The sequence below is a fragment of the Procambarus clarkii genome, chromosome 81, assembly GCF_040958095.1.
Source record: "Procambarus clarkii isolate CNS0578487 chromosome 81, FALCON_Pclarkii_2.0, whole genome shotgun sequence".
Taxonomy (NCBI): domain Eukaryota; kingdom Metazoa; phylum Arthropoda; class Malacostraca; order Decapoda; family Cambaridae; genus Procambarus; species Procambarus clarkii.
The window spans coordinates 23,733,359-23,747,773 of NC_091230.1; the positions used below are offsets into that span (position 1 = coordinate 23,733,359).

The 14,415-nt window shown below is 41.0% G+C and overlaps 2 protein-coding genes across 8 annotated transcripts in view; one reads left to right on the forward strand and one right to left on the reverse strand.

Annotated features, from left to right (window-relative positions):
- LOC123763463 (ATP-dependent RNA helicase Ddx1-like) overlaps nucleotides 1-8,788 on the forward strand; it is a 28,428-nt gene extending 19,640 nt beyond the window's left edge. The window contains exons 13-14 of the mRNA XM_069315406.1: nucleotides 961-1,059; nucleotides 8,702-8,788. The gene's annotated coding sequence lies outside the window, so the exon portion shown is untranslated. The remainder of the gene's footprint in view (nucleotides 1-960; nucleotides 1,060-8,701) is intronic.
- Nucleotides 8,626-14,415, reverse strand: part of LOC138357999 (uncharacterized) — a 381,281-nt gene continuing 375,491 nt past the window's right edge. For 2 of the 7 annotated variants that reach the window (XM_069315412.1, XM_069315413.1), the window contains 5 exons: nucleotides 10,650-10,870; nucleotides 10,180-10,231; nucleotides 9,691-9,750; nucleotides 9,318-9,378; nucleotides 8,626-8,757 (listed from right to left, as the gene is read on the reverse strand). In XM_069315412.1, coding sequence (XP_069171513.1) covers nucleotides 8,690-8,757; nucleotides 9,318-9,378; nucleotides 9,691-9,750; nucleotides 10,180-10,231; nucleotides 10,650-10,732 — 324 coding nt within the window. In that variant the 5' untranslated portion in view covers nucleotides 10,733-10,870 and the 3' untranslated portion in view covers nucleotides 8,626-8,689. Of the gene's footprint in view, nucleotides 8,758-9,317; nucleotides 9,379-9,690; nucleotides 9,751-10,179; nucleotides 10,232-10,649; nucleotides 10,871-11,092; nucleotides 11,117-11,940; nucleotides 12,096-14,415 lie in introns of those variants that run through there. The other 5 variants (XM_069315415.1, XM_069315416.1, XM_069315417.1 and 2 more) reach the window with 4 other exon arrangements.

The following is a 14,415-nucleotide window of genomic DNA, read 5'->3' on the forward strand; positions in this document are numbered from 1 at the left end:
AAATCGCCACACAGCACAAGAGTTAGCCTATCCTGACACAAGTTAGCCCAAGTTAGCTTGTGTCCGGGCAGTGACGTCTCCTCTTGGGTAATGTATGTCCTCTTCGGCAATTTTTTCCAGAATAGCCATGTCTCCTCACAATTAAACACTTGTTGTGGAATATATCCATCAATACAGTATCTACAAAATCTTTAAAATCACGAACAAATCTTTCAGCCCCTACTTTGTCTGAGCTGGCACCCTCACCATGCCTCACAACACTATGAATACCACGTCTTTTTTTCAAAATTTCTCAAACCATCCCCTACTCACCTTAAACTCTTTCGTATCTGCAAAACTCGTTCTAGGGGTTTTCTTTATAAGATCTTGCATGAAGATTTCATTGTTGACCAAACCACACACTGGAAATTGAATAGACGACGACATTTCGATCCGTCCTGGACCATTATAAAGTCGATTGTGATGAGATGAGGGAAGCAAGAGCATTAAGTAGGCAAGAGAGAGAGGTGAGGAGATGGCAAGTATGTACGTATGTACATGAATAAAACATGTACATACTTATACATAACGTGTGTAAATAGTGTAATAAACACAATAACAGTATTTTGGGAGGAGGAATGTTGGCGAGTAATGTGTTGGAGGAGGGAGGGAGGACTGGCAGGGTGTGGCAGCTCACTCATGTTTTTTGGGCTCACCATACCAACATAGTGGATCGTTATGGTGAATACATACGTAGATGGGTATATACAATGTGTGTATATAGTGTAATAACAGCAAAAACACTGTTTGATTGTAGAATATGTCGCATATATGAGGCCCATAATTTTGAGCATAGCGATGTTCTATACTTTGAATTATATAAATTCCACAAATTACACACTTTTAAATAATATTACAGCAAAAAAAAAGGAAGAAATGAATGAGAAACTTCAAAATAATTGCGCAACATTTTATTCGCAGCAACTGCCGTCGCACGGGGTGGCGGGGCCGACAGACCCCCATCGCTCCAACGCTCAGCGCCCATAATTTGCTCAACTTCCCAGCTCCATCGCAGCTAAAGTAAGTCACATACAATATTTTTTGTTTAGTTTCCCCGTGATCAGACTCTGCATTTTAACAGTATAAGAAGAGAAAAAAATTTTTTGGAAAGAATTTATTTCTTGTGCACCAGGGTGTTATTTGGAGACAGAGCAGTTCAGTGGTTAACTACTAAATTTTTTTTTCTCCCACACACGCACCCCCCTAGGAAGCAGCCTGTAACAGCTAACTCCCAGATACCTATTTACTGTTAGGTAACAGGGGTCATCCCCTTTTGTACAAAGAATCTGCTAAAGCTTTTAGGGCTAATCTTTGACACTCGTTTGTCTTTGTTGCCCCATATTTTTTACGTCCGAGTTGAATGCTCTAAGGCCCTTAACTAACTTTAGGTCATGTCCCATACTTCTTGGGGAGCTAATCGACACTGCTCCTCTCTTTACATTCCTCTCTCATTCTGTCTAAACTCGATTATGGCCCTGTTTACTCGTCTGCTTCTCCTTCTACCCTTCACCATCTGGACACACTGCATCATACTGGGTTACGGCTCAGCTCTGGTACCTTTCCTTCGACACCTACCCTAAGCCTGTATGTTGAAACTGGCGTCCTGTTTCTACAGGATCGCCATGATCGCTACTGTCTTCTCCACCTTGCACAGTTCTTACAGCACCCTCACTCTTGCTTATGTCATGCCTTGACCTTTACCCATCCTGTGGTTCCTGTTCCCCTTCACCACCTATCTCTTTCTGTACGGTTGTCTCTCTTACAAAATGCTCTTTCAGTTTGTGTTACCAATATTTCCCCTCGTGTCATTCCGTCTTTGCCCCTATGGAGGGGTCCCCGTTCCTAAATTCTGTAAGCCTTGACCCACATGACTAAAACTTTTACCCCTCCTACAGTTCTAAATCACCTTTTCCTGGAACACTTTTCTTCACACTTGCACTCTATTTCCGTCTTCACCAATGGGTCTTAAGTCTGCAGACAGTGTAGGCTACTCTGATGTTTTTCCTGACTGCACCTTTGTGTCTCCTGCCTCCGGAGACTAGCATCTTCATGGCAGAACTTTATGCTATTCTCTGTGCTCTTCATCAACTCTTTTCTCGCTGTCAATCCTCCTCTGTGTTTGTAGTTGACACTTGCAGTGCCCTCATGGCTCTAGAATCCTTTAATCCAGTCCATCCTTTGGTAGTTGAAATTCAACATTGGCTGTTTCTTATCTCCAGTAGATTTAAGACAGTGGAATTTCGCTTGATTCCCACCCATATTGGTGTGTTCTTAAATGAGCGTGCGGACACTGCCGCTAAGGAAGCTATCCGCACCTGTCCCATCTCCCGTAAAGGTATTCCTTATTATGACTTTTACCCAGTTATTCATTTCCCCATTCTTGCCCGTTGTCAGGGTTGTTGGTCTTCTGTTACTGGTAACAAACTGCGTGCTCTTAAGAGTAGTGTGTTCCCGTGGCCTTCCTCCTACCACCGTAACCGGTGGTGGGAAACGGCTCTGGCGAGGTTGTATATTGGTCATACACGTTTAACTCACGGGCACTTAATGGAGCGCTGCCCTGCTTCTTATTGTCCAAACCGTTGTCTCTACATGTCCTGACTTCCAGGACTTACGTGTTTTGCTTCCCGACCATCCCTCACTGTCAATTGTCCCTCGATAAAATTCTTGGTAAATTCAATACCTTTGATATTGTTCGCCGTATGCGTTTTTGTTCTTGTATTGGCGACGTTAGTGATATTTAGCGCACTATGATTATCCCACACATTTGATGGTTTGATAATTACTGTACTGTACAGTACTTTGGTTTGGAATGTATCAAATAAAGTTGTTTCATGTATTCAAATGTGTGAGAAAATCCACTGGGGCTGTGAGATGAAGCGAACCTGTAACAAAGGCATTGCCAGTTGCATACTCTACCACCACTGATGGTAAAAGTCTTACAACTGGATATCTTGTGTGACGGGTTATGGTATCACAGCTATACTGAACCAAGATGGTATGGCTCTCCCTCACATAAATGAAAGAAATGCTGCTATTGGCCTTGCAGTGTGTAAGTTGCAGGTGGAAACAAATGAAAATTATCAAATAAATAATTAAACAATTTACTGAAATAGTAATGAACAAAAATAACACATGAAATATAGTTGACTATCATGTAATGCAAAGGTGAACAAGTTAGTATGACTTTAAATGCAAAAAATAAACTATAAGCAATGAATAAAAGTATGAAGATATACTGGTGTTCTGAAGACAGCTACCATACCACCATGGCATCAGCCACACGACGTTGGCTGGAAGCGGACGACGGGTTAGAGACACGAAGGTGATCCTAGAGCACTAAGGGAGAGATTGCCTCTCTAGGGAGGCAGCGCTCTTTATATAGTCCGGCGGTGATGACTCATCCAGTGTCAACACGAGGTGGACATCTGGTCAACTAGCAAACTGCTCGTTGTGGCTGGCGGTGCCTTTGTGTTGAGCTGTACCACTGTCAGTTGAAGGCGGCTAACTGCTTGTTTGTGGGGACAAACTGCCAGTTAGCAGTGGCGCCCGGCTTGCCTCTGAGTCGTACCAGGCCGTGCCAGGCCCTGGGGGGTATGGAGAGGTGGCAGGACTGATGACTCTTCTGGGCTGGTGTAGATGTATACTTCCAGTGCAGAGGCATTGAAGGTGAAGGGAAAAGGCAGTTCCACTGCTATGCAGGGGATTCACGTGACACTTGTGAAGCCACAGAAAGTCTGGAGGCCCTACTGAAGCCAGTCCAAGTATTAAATAAAACCCCTGAAGTACGCCAGTGAAGGGTAAAGTGAAGGGTGAAGCAAGACCGTATGCCCCAACTTCAGGCACACACAGAAAATCACGTTTTGGTCCCGCCTCTCAACTGTGTATTTGAAGTTGGGGCGTATGGTGTTGAACTGCTTCAGCCTTCACTCGAGTGCTTGTAGGTCTTACGTAAGACGTTGACTCAAGGAGTGGCCTCAAAACTTGCTGTGATTTATGGGGAAATCCGGTTGTAAGACTTTTACAAAGTCAGTAATATACTGTGGTAGAGTATGCAGCTGCCAGTGCCTTGGGCAAGGGTTTACGTCGCCTCACAGCTCCAGTGGATTTTCTGCTTGGTGTATATCAGGTTGTGATTTTGTGTGTGTACCGTATTGTTATGATCACCGTCTGATAAGTCCTTTCTGGCCTCAAGAGTCATTGTTACCCACCTAGAAAGATTGCAGATGGCCAAAGCAGTTATTTAAGTTAAGAAGGGACAAGTCTTAAACAGAATTTTGCATAATATTTGACTGTAAAGGGGTAAATTGAGATAGATTGAAAAACAAAATGGTGAACCGGGCAGGCGGTACTCACAATTAGGCGAGTACACTCGGGAACTTTTAAAGTGCAACCAAACATGCTTTAGGCTCTCACAACAAGAGATGAGTGGTGGTGGCTCAGGTGCTCAGCCAATCAGAGCACCTAAGGAGGGAGGGCAGGAGTGAGAGGGGGGTGGTATGTGGAAGTTTGGTGACAGTTGTGTGTAGTTTGTTCATCTTCATTGTAAGTTTCATGGCTTGGTGTGCATTTCCCTAGTAAATTTAATTAGGGAAAAATTCAGGTGTTTGATTTTTTAAATCAACTTTTTAAATGTTGAGTTGTTAAAGCCTCAAAGTGCATGGAGTTGGTTTGGGAGTATGGCATCCTCATGCTGTTGCGTGCTCGTGTGAGGTAGCAAAGGTGATGTAAAGTTGTGGGGTGTACATGCTTGGGACGTCCTCTCTCGGGATGGCTGGTGTTAGACCTGCGTGTTTGTCGGTTGTTGAAAAGCCGTCATCCTTTGCTGTTGTGGTATTGATTTTACATTGTTCATCTTGTAATTAATACTGTAGTGCGATATCTAGGGCTACCATTTGTAGGTTTAAAATGTCTAATACAAACAGTTGTCCAATGAGTTTTAATAGGAAATATCATCCACCAAGCACCATTGTACAATTATATTAATTGATAGTATATGGATTGTGCAGAACTGCTTAGAATGATCTTTAACACTTGGCTATATTGGTCATGTCAAATACCTGCACGGTGAATGCTCAAAGACCCTTTCTTTATTCAGTGTTGTCACATACCTCATGGGGGTATGGATAGGCAAACACTCATTCGGTTAAACTTGCCTTGTAGTACTTTCAGAGCTCAGTAATTTGGAATCTGGTTAGCACTTTCCAAATAAATTGACCTTTAAAGTGAATTCCTATTTAGGTTTAAAACATTATACCGAATGAGAAACTCGGATTATATAGCCGAACACCAGAAATGTTGTTATTCAATTTGGTTGCCTAAAACACATTCAAGGACTACACATTACATGGCATTCCAGGATTCCTCTATACCTTGCCTCATGCTGTAAACATTGCCACAACCCTGTGTTTTATTGATTTAAATGGCCACAGGGAGGCATACAACACTGCAGATTATGATGTCATTAGTTATCCACTGTGCTGACAAGTGGGCTGACTGATGTTCGTTGACACCTGTATCGTGCTTCAATTTAATCGCCAGGAGATCACCCTCTCACTAGACTCGTCTGTAGGAAGTACAGTATAGTATCTCAAATTACCTTGGATCATAAATAGCATAAGACTTGGGGGTAGGAGAGGGTTGCAGTGTTTGTCATGGCTCTCAGTTGTTCCTGGTATTAGGCAATTTAGTTCTGGAATCATTTTTGTTGGCCAATGTTAAACTTTTTCGAAAGTAGATGTTTTTCTGAAAGGGAAAGGGGGGGGGGGAACCTCTATGCTTGGATACAGTTATCTCTAAGTGAATACTTAGATTTATACAGTAGAATAACTACCTTCTTTTCCTTAGTCAAAAAGGTTGCTTGTTTATTTCTAGGGACTTGTATTTTCTTTTATTTTTAACTGCAGCAACTTTCAGTGAATGATAGATTCTTACTGAAAGGACCTTTACTTCATTGTTGTTGCTTTATGGTCATCTCATTGTGTACAGGGATTCCGCGAAGCTTTTGGGGTTAGTCTTTGACACTCGTTTGTCTTGGACAGCCCATATCTCTTGCCTCCGAGTTGAATGCTCTAAGGCCCTTAACCTCCTTAAGGTTTTGTCCCATACTTCTTGGGGAGCGGATAGGCGCACGCTCCTCTATTTGCACTCCTCTCTTGTCCTGTCTAAACTCGATTATGGTTGCCCTGCATACTCTTCTGCTTCTCCTTCTACTCTTCGCCGTCTTGATGCTTTGCACCATACTGGGTTGCGTCTCGGCTCTGGTGCCTTTCGTTCGACTCCCGCCCTTAGTTTGTATGTTGACACTGGCTTTCTCTCTCTTCAGAACTGCTGTGATCGCTACTGTCTTCGCTATCTTGCGCGGTCCTTCCAACATCCTTCCTCTCGCCTCTGTCGTGCATTGACGTTTCCTCCTCCTGTGGTTCCTGTTCCTCTTCATTGTCTCCCACTTTCTGTCCAGTTATCTCGCTTACAGGATTCTCTTTCTGTTCATATTTCTAATGTTTCTCCTCGTATTGTTCCTTCATTACCTCCGTGGAGAGTCCCCCTTCCCAAGTTTTGTACGTCCTTGACTTGTATTACTAAAGCCTTTACCCCTCCTACACTTCTGAAAAGCCTCTTCCTTGAGCACTTTTCTTCGCACTCCCACTCTATTTCCATCTTCCCTGATGGGTCTAAGTCTGCGGATGGTGTGGGCTACTCTGTTGTTTTTCCTGACCGTACTTACATGTGTCGCCTCCCTTCGGAGGCTAGCGTCTTTACGGCAGAACTTTATGCTATTCTCTATGCTCTTTGTCTCTTGCTTTCTCATTCCTCCTTTGTGGCTGTAGTTGATTCTCGTAGTGGCCTCATGGCTCTAGGGTCCTTTAATCCTGTCCATCCGGTGGTCATTGAGATTCAACATTGGCTGTTTCTTATTTCTAGTAAATTTAAATCAGTAGAGTTTTGCTGGGTTCCCAGCCATATTGGTGTTTCAATGAGCGTGCGGATGCTGCCGCTAAGGAAGCTATCCGTTCTTGTCCCATCTCCCGTAAAGGTATTCCTTATTCCGACTTTTATCCTGTTATTCATTCTTCCCCGTTGGCAGGGTTGTTGGTCCTCTGTGGTTGGTAACAAGCTGCGTACTCTCAAACTTTGTGTGTCCCCGTGGCCTTCCTCCTACCACCGTAACCGGCGGTGGGACACTGCTTTGGCATGGCTGTGGGTTGGTCATACCCACTTAACCCACGGTCACTTAATGGAGCGCCGCCCTGCTCCTTATTGTCCGAATTGCGTTGTCCCTCTTACAGTTGTGCATATCCTTGTTGAATGTCCTGACTTCCAGGACGAGCGTGTGTCTTGCTTTCCGACCGTCCCTCGCAGTCACTTGTCCCTCGATAGAATTCTAGGTGAATCGGATACTTTTGATATCGTTCGCCTTATGCGTTTTTGTTCTCGTATTGGCATTCTTGGTGATATTTAGCGCCCTCTGATTATGTTGCACTTTGATGGTGCTACCTGACCTTCCCGGTTTGGTGCCTTCTTTTGGTAATTACCTTACCTTCATTGTTGTTTCATTTTAATGTGGTAGTTGTGATATGGATTGTTCTGGCTCACGTGCAAGGTCTTGGATTTTTTTCCGTTTTATATTAAGAAATTGCCAGTCTTATTACTATTTGTAGAGTTAGAGATCTGCATTAAGGCCTCAATATTATATAAAGAATATAACATGTTATTACCAACCACAAAAATTGCTGATATTTAGATTAATGTCAGTGATGTATATGATAAGGGTTAAGACCCCTTGTGGTATGACAGCATTTTTCCCCCAGTCATTTCTTTAACAAATGAAAGGGTCCTCGTAACCATTCTTTTGTCCTTTCTACCATGTATCTGTTTGTTGCTTCTTGGTCTTTCATTTGGTACTTTGGCTATTAAAACAATGGCCTTTGGTAATGTTGCAATTACCATTTCTAAAAAAAAAAATGAGCAGGTTCATTAGGCAGGGTTTGTTTTTAGCAAACAAAGTTTTACAAAAAAAATTCCATTCCTTCAGGACCTTGCAGATGTTAGGTCAAACTAATTGACGGTAATCTGTTTTGCCCTTTCAAACAATGGTTTTAATCTAGGTAAAATATTTCAGAATATCTGAAGAGTTTGGCAGACAAATTTAATCAAAGCTCTTAAATGATTTAAGTTACTAAAGACTTTGTGAAAACCATGTTGTATAGATGCTTCAGTGTCACTTTTCTAATGTTTTGTAAATTTAACAATGATCTTTAGTTAATTTAATCATAATTTGTACAAAGCTTAGGTGATGCATAGCTTTAAATTTACTTTAATATGAAAACTAAAATATTTACTAAAGTTTCTTCCACTTAACTATTGCAAATTAGTCTGAAATATTAGTTAGTTTATGTAAATTGAATAGGTAGTCTACTTTTACATCTTTTTCAATGCATTTTGCATGCACCTATGTAACAAGTTACAAATAGGTGTAAAATGTACCAAGTATTTATTTTCAAAGTAAAAACATTTCAGACATTTAACATTGCATCAATAGTAGTAAACAATTTCCAGCATAATTTCAGGATAAAGTATATAAAGTAGTTTCATTAAAATTGTTTTATTTAATAAGTTTTACATATAGTATTTATAATACATCTAATATTTATTACTGTTTCAGGTTGAGAGATGCTCCTAGATGAACAGAAGATCCAAGACAACTCCAGAGACAATCACCTGTAAAAGAAAAATAAACATTAAACAGGGACACTACTTTTATTATCACCAATGCCTAATAATAAGGCCAAAAATCCTAACATCCTATCTTTTAAGATAGGCTCAGCAAGGCCTATCCCTTCCTCTGGTTTTAGTGCAGAGCTTGTTCCCTGAATGGGTGCATTACATCCACCACTTTAGTGCCATCAACACATTGTACATATGCTTCACTGAAAGCACTGTGCAATGCATGCCAGGCACTAAAGTTGTAGATGCATCCACCCATTCAGCAAACAAGCCCTGTGAGAATTAACAATGTAACCATTGTTAAGGGTCCCTACACCTATGCAAATCTAGTCCATCTATTAGATGGGTAGTAGAGCAACACTCTGAAAAAGCCAAGCCAGGGAAATCTGCAGGACTGCCTGGTCCCCTTTTATGAAATGGGGTAGGATCAGTACAAACTGCATCATCCCCTGTGGGTTGTAACAGTAGGACATGGTTACACACCTATAAATGGACTAGACAAGAGAATTAAGATTAGGTCATTGATATAGCTAAAACATCAAATTCAAACTCACCCCTTTTGCAGAGTAAAGCAGCCTCACTCCAAGCCAGTCCATGCATCATAATCACTTTCACCTGAAAAATATTTCAACAAATTAATTTCAGATTTAAAGCCAATCTTTCTTTACTTTTCAAATTAGCATTAAGTAGTTTACAAATTCAGATGGAAAAAAGTTCAAGGAATTTACATATCCTAGTAGCAGTAGTAAAGATCTAATTTAGCAATATATGTCACCAAGTTTCAGTAAATGTCATTTGAGAAACTATCCACAACTGCACTTCAATGGCAATTTACACTTATCTTTAGCCAATGCTATATTGTTTAAGTTATTACTATTTTTTTACTTTTATGCAAATGTATTCAGATTAACCTTTACTACAACTCACCTGATTCTGTTTAAGCAACTGACAGGGACTTCTGGACTTTCCAAACCACATTCTGGAAAACTATATAAATTTAAAACCAAGCTAAAGTAAATATTGAATATTTTTTTTTTTTACTTTCAAGGGAAAAATACCATCACTTTGAACAAAACTTTTCCCACCATTAACTTTATTTGACTCATGATTACCCTTAACAGTGTTATACATTAATAGATTAAAGCTTATTTAACAAACATTTAATGTTAACTAAACAAGATTTATATTTCATTAAAATTATTAAAACGCCCTCAACTATGCTGTTTAAGATCTAATGCCCCACATTAGAATTTTGACAATTTCAACATACCATTCTATTCAATACATTCCTGAAAGGACTAAACTTGCAGATATGGTACCCACTAGCCTAAGCCTAGACTTCCATACCCTAATATTTAATAGGTTTTTAGCAATTAACTTCTACCCTCTAATTCCAATGTACACAACACTACTTACTGTAGATCTGCAAGTAAGTTCCTCCAGCTCTGTTGCCAGGACCTTCCACAACCTGTCATGTGAACAGTAAATATTACTAAAGTTATTTGCATAGCAATGTTATTTTGTTCATACCTGTACCACCAGTTTAACAGTTGCCGTTTCAAATGGCACACTAAGTATCTTTTTGTCCCATCTTTATTACAAACAAAGCTATAGTCTTTAAGTCAACATCCTATACAAATTTTATTTTCCAACAACTTTAGTCATGAACATTTTTCTGGAACATTGCAAACAAACTTCGTTTTTAATTAACTATGTAAGAGGGAGATTCTGAATAGCAAGTGCCAATAGGCACTGCCACTGGCTTATGGCAAAAGATTCTGTAGCAATAGAACTATAAGCCACACTTTCTCCCCCCCCCCCCCCACTTCCTCCCAACTGTTCAGTGTCAAAAGGGAGGGGGGGTGTCCATTTACTGTACCACTTACATTTTAGTGTGGGCTTCATCCACTATTCTGATGTTAGCTGGAACATTTGTGCCAGCTGCTGGTTTGAAAGGGAGGCATACCATGTGCCAATTCAGGAAGCTTTCCACGTTCCTCACTGCATGTCAGCTCAGGACCTCACTACCATGTTGGGAGGCAGTTGAAGACTAACCAATCAACATCCCAGGCTGGAGAGCAGTGCCAGCTCTGGGAGAATTTACCACCTGCAAAAAATTTAATACTCTTAATCTACACCATCTATCTCTTCTTTACCTAGCCCCCAAACCTTACATTTGTCAGCATTAAACTGCATCTGGTAGTCTTAACCATTTCAAAACTATATAGGGCATCGGTATTTTTTATTTGCCAATTCTGCAACTATTACAGTCTAAACCATAATCTTGCGAATAACCGAGGTCCAAGGAGAGCTTTTAGGCACTACTTACAACACTTCTCCCAACTTAACCCCATTTATACTAATTTCCTTTGGTATAGCCATGACCTAATCAACTTCAGTCAGCATTCCCAATGATCCGAGCCCCTATCAATTTTGCGCCACTATCAAATTCTCTGCTGAAGTCAAGGTACACAAAATCACAAACCTTATCACCATTTCCTCAACTATGCAACCTAATCCATGAACATTTAGTAATAAAACTATGCGATTCATGTATCTAGTCATGTTTCTCAAAAAGAGTCGAGAAATGGCACTTGTAATGTTAGATTCTAGTAACTTTCCTCACAATAGACTAAGCTAATTGGTCACTAACTTAAGCGTTAAAGTTAACTCAAACTTTTCCTTTAAAACTTGCTATATTAGGAACTTAACACGACCGCCCTTTACCCGACATAATTAAATAGGGTAAAAACGGTATATTAAATGCAGTGAAACTACGGTAAATTCAATATGATAAATTTGCATTCTTTAAGCATGGGCTGCATAGTAAGTGAACTAAACTAAATGTTAAGCACCCTGGCAAACCACTTCGTTCTATTCAATTTCTTTATTTAATCACTTTGTCCGGCTAGAATTTTTAGATTAGATTAAAGGAACACCCTCCCTGGTAACGGCTGAACTAGTTAACCAAATACAAATATTTAGGTAAAATACTTTCATAAAACCCGTCTACTTCCCCCACCAGTAGACTTGTTCAGCTAAAGGCATAATGTAATGTTCCACTTTAGTAAATAAAGACTTAAAAAAACACTACCCCATCTGTGTAGTTACCGGTTACCTGACATTCTACGCTTAAAATAACCCATCTATTCCCCATAATTGTTCGATATAACTTACCTCTCACCCGCTGGTCGAGTACACAGCAATATATATCCTCCTCCATCACTCACCGCGTGGATACTATTTCACTCTGGCCGCAAATTGCCTCAAATCACCTACGTTGTCCATAAACATATATAGAAGAGCAACTGACCGTAACACCCATATAGCGATTATCACATAACGTGGGAACATTAGTAGTACTGCTGTCAAAACATAGATGGCGCCAGGACAAACGGTAATTCCTATGGACTCGCCTAGTTATGCGTAGGGAATTGAGCTTCAGCTGTTTGGTCCCGCCCCTCAGCTGTATTCACCTAGTTGTACTCACCTAATTTGTGCTTGCAGGGGTTGAGCTTTGGTTCTTTGGTCCCGACTCTCAACCGTCAATCAACAGGTGTACAGGTTCCTGAGCCTATTGGCCTCTATCACATCTACATTTGAAATTGTGTATGGAGTCAGCCTCTACCACATCACTGCTTAATACATTCCATTTGTTAACTACTCTGACACTTAAAAAATTCTTTCTAATATCTCTGTGGCTCATTTGGGTACTAAGTTCCCCTTGTTCGTGTTCCACCCGTGTTAAAGAGCTGTCTTTGTAACTATCAAAATGCATATATCTTTGCTTTCACTTCAGTTATATTTATGACAAGGGATTTAAAATTTGTCTATATTTCTGCTTCTCTGATGACATTAAAAACTTTCGTTTATTACAGTATCTACATAAAATTAACATTTATCTTCATTAGGTTGTAGTTCTCATCAATAGGGAGAACTATACGTCGGTAAAAAAAAAAAAAATTGTTTAAATATAAATATCTTTCCTCTCTCAATAATATGCCCGAAACGCTATGCGTACTAGTGGCCCAGTTGTATCCAGACCACGGTTGTGTGCGTCGCTAGGTTGGCACTCTTGGCGTCCGCTGATTGGTGGGAGGTGGAGGATTGCCCCACACTCTTCGTTTTTGCACGTGGTGATACAGGATATTGTGCATTTGTTCTCGATTATTGACAGCGTCGAAGAAAGAAACAGCCACTAGTACGCTACGCGTACTAGTGGCTGTACAAGAATGTAACAACTCTTGTATATATCTCAAAAAAAAAAAAAAAAAAAAAAAAAAAATGGCTGAGGCGGTATGCCTAAGTGGTAGTGAGGAGGACAGACAAGATGATAATCGACCGTTTGAAGTAGTAGTGAACAGAAAGAAACGGAGAAATAATAACAGACAGTGAGAGTGACGATGAGATATATACAAGAGATATATACAAGAGTTGTTACATTCTTGTACAGCCACTAGTACGCGTAGCGTTTCGGGCAAGTCCTTAATCCTATGGTCCCTGGAATACGATCCCCTGCCGCGAAGAATCGTTTTTTCGTCCAAGTACACATTTTACTGTTGCGTTAAACAGAGGCTACAGTTAAGGAATTGCGCCCAGTAAATCCTCCCCGGCCAGGATACGAACCCATGACATAGCGCTCGCGGAACGCCAGGCGAGTGTCTTACCACTACACCACGGAGACTGCTAAGAGACCAAAGATTGCAAAGAGACCAAAGAATGAGACCCTACTCAGCAAGACTCAAGACAAGCAAGACAAGACAAGAAGGAACAGGCTGTTGTTCCCTACAACATGCCAATTGAATTTCCACCAAAAGCTAGAGTGGACGGTACGTCTAGCTAAACAATGTTTGGAATACGAACCACTTTTCAAGGAGGGTCTTCACCGGCCCTACATAACAGTTGGGACTGAACAGGCCGTGGAACGCCTCACGACGGTTGGTTTTGAGAATGTAGTGATGGTTCCTCCAGAAGAAGGTATGTTGCACACAAAGATCATAGTTTTCAAGTTTCCAACTTATTTGGATCCTGACTGTCTTCTTCTTAACAATGATAATGTTGTCTGGGCCAAGAGGAACAGTGTTCGTGGTGACAAACGAAGCCAGGTTGTTGCCTTGGTAAAGGGTGAGGCGCCGGAGAAAATTTTTGTGCAAGGACTAGGCTATAGGAACGTTGCAAAATACGTTGAGGAGCCCATACTGTGCATGAAGTGTTCACGTTGGGGACATATGGCATGGAAATGCCAGTTTGACCCCAGGTGTCGGTATTGTGGGAAAATACACGACTCGCGAGAGTGTAGAGTCAAGATTGAAAGAAGTGAAAAAATCATCCCATTTTGTTGCAACTGTCGAGGCAGCCACAATGCTGGTTCCTCTCTATGCCCCATGAAGGCTCATCTGAAAGAGACTAGAACGGGTCCTACAAGCAGGATAGATGTATCCTCGCAGCAAGGAAAAATTGTGCAAGAGGAACATGGAGGAAACAGTTGGAAGCCAACGGCAGCCCCTATGATCAATGTGTGGGAAAAAGGGACGGAGAAAGTAAAGGCGAGCTTAGGGAAAGTACATCATGCAGTGGAAAAACTGAAACCTTGTGACGACAAGGTTCAGGACAATATGGTCACCTCTGAGGTTGGTAATCAAATTTTGGAGT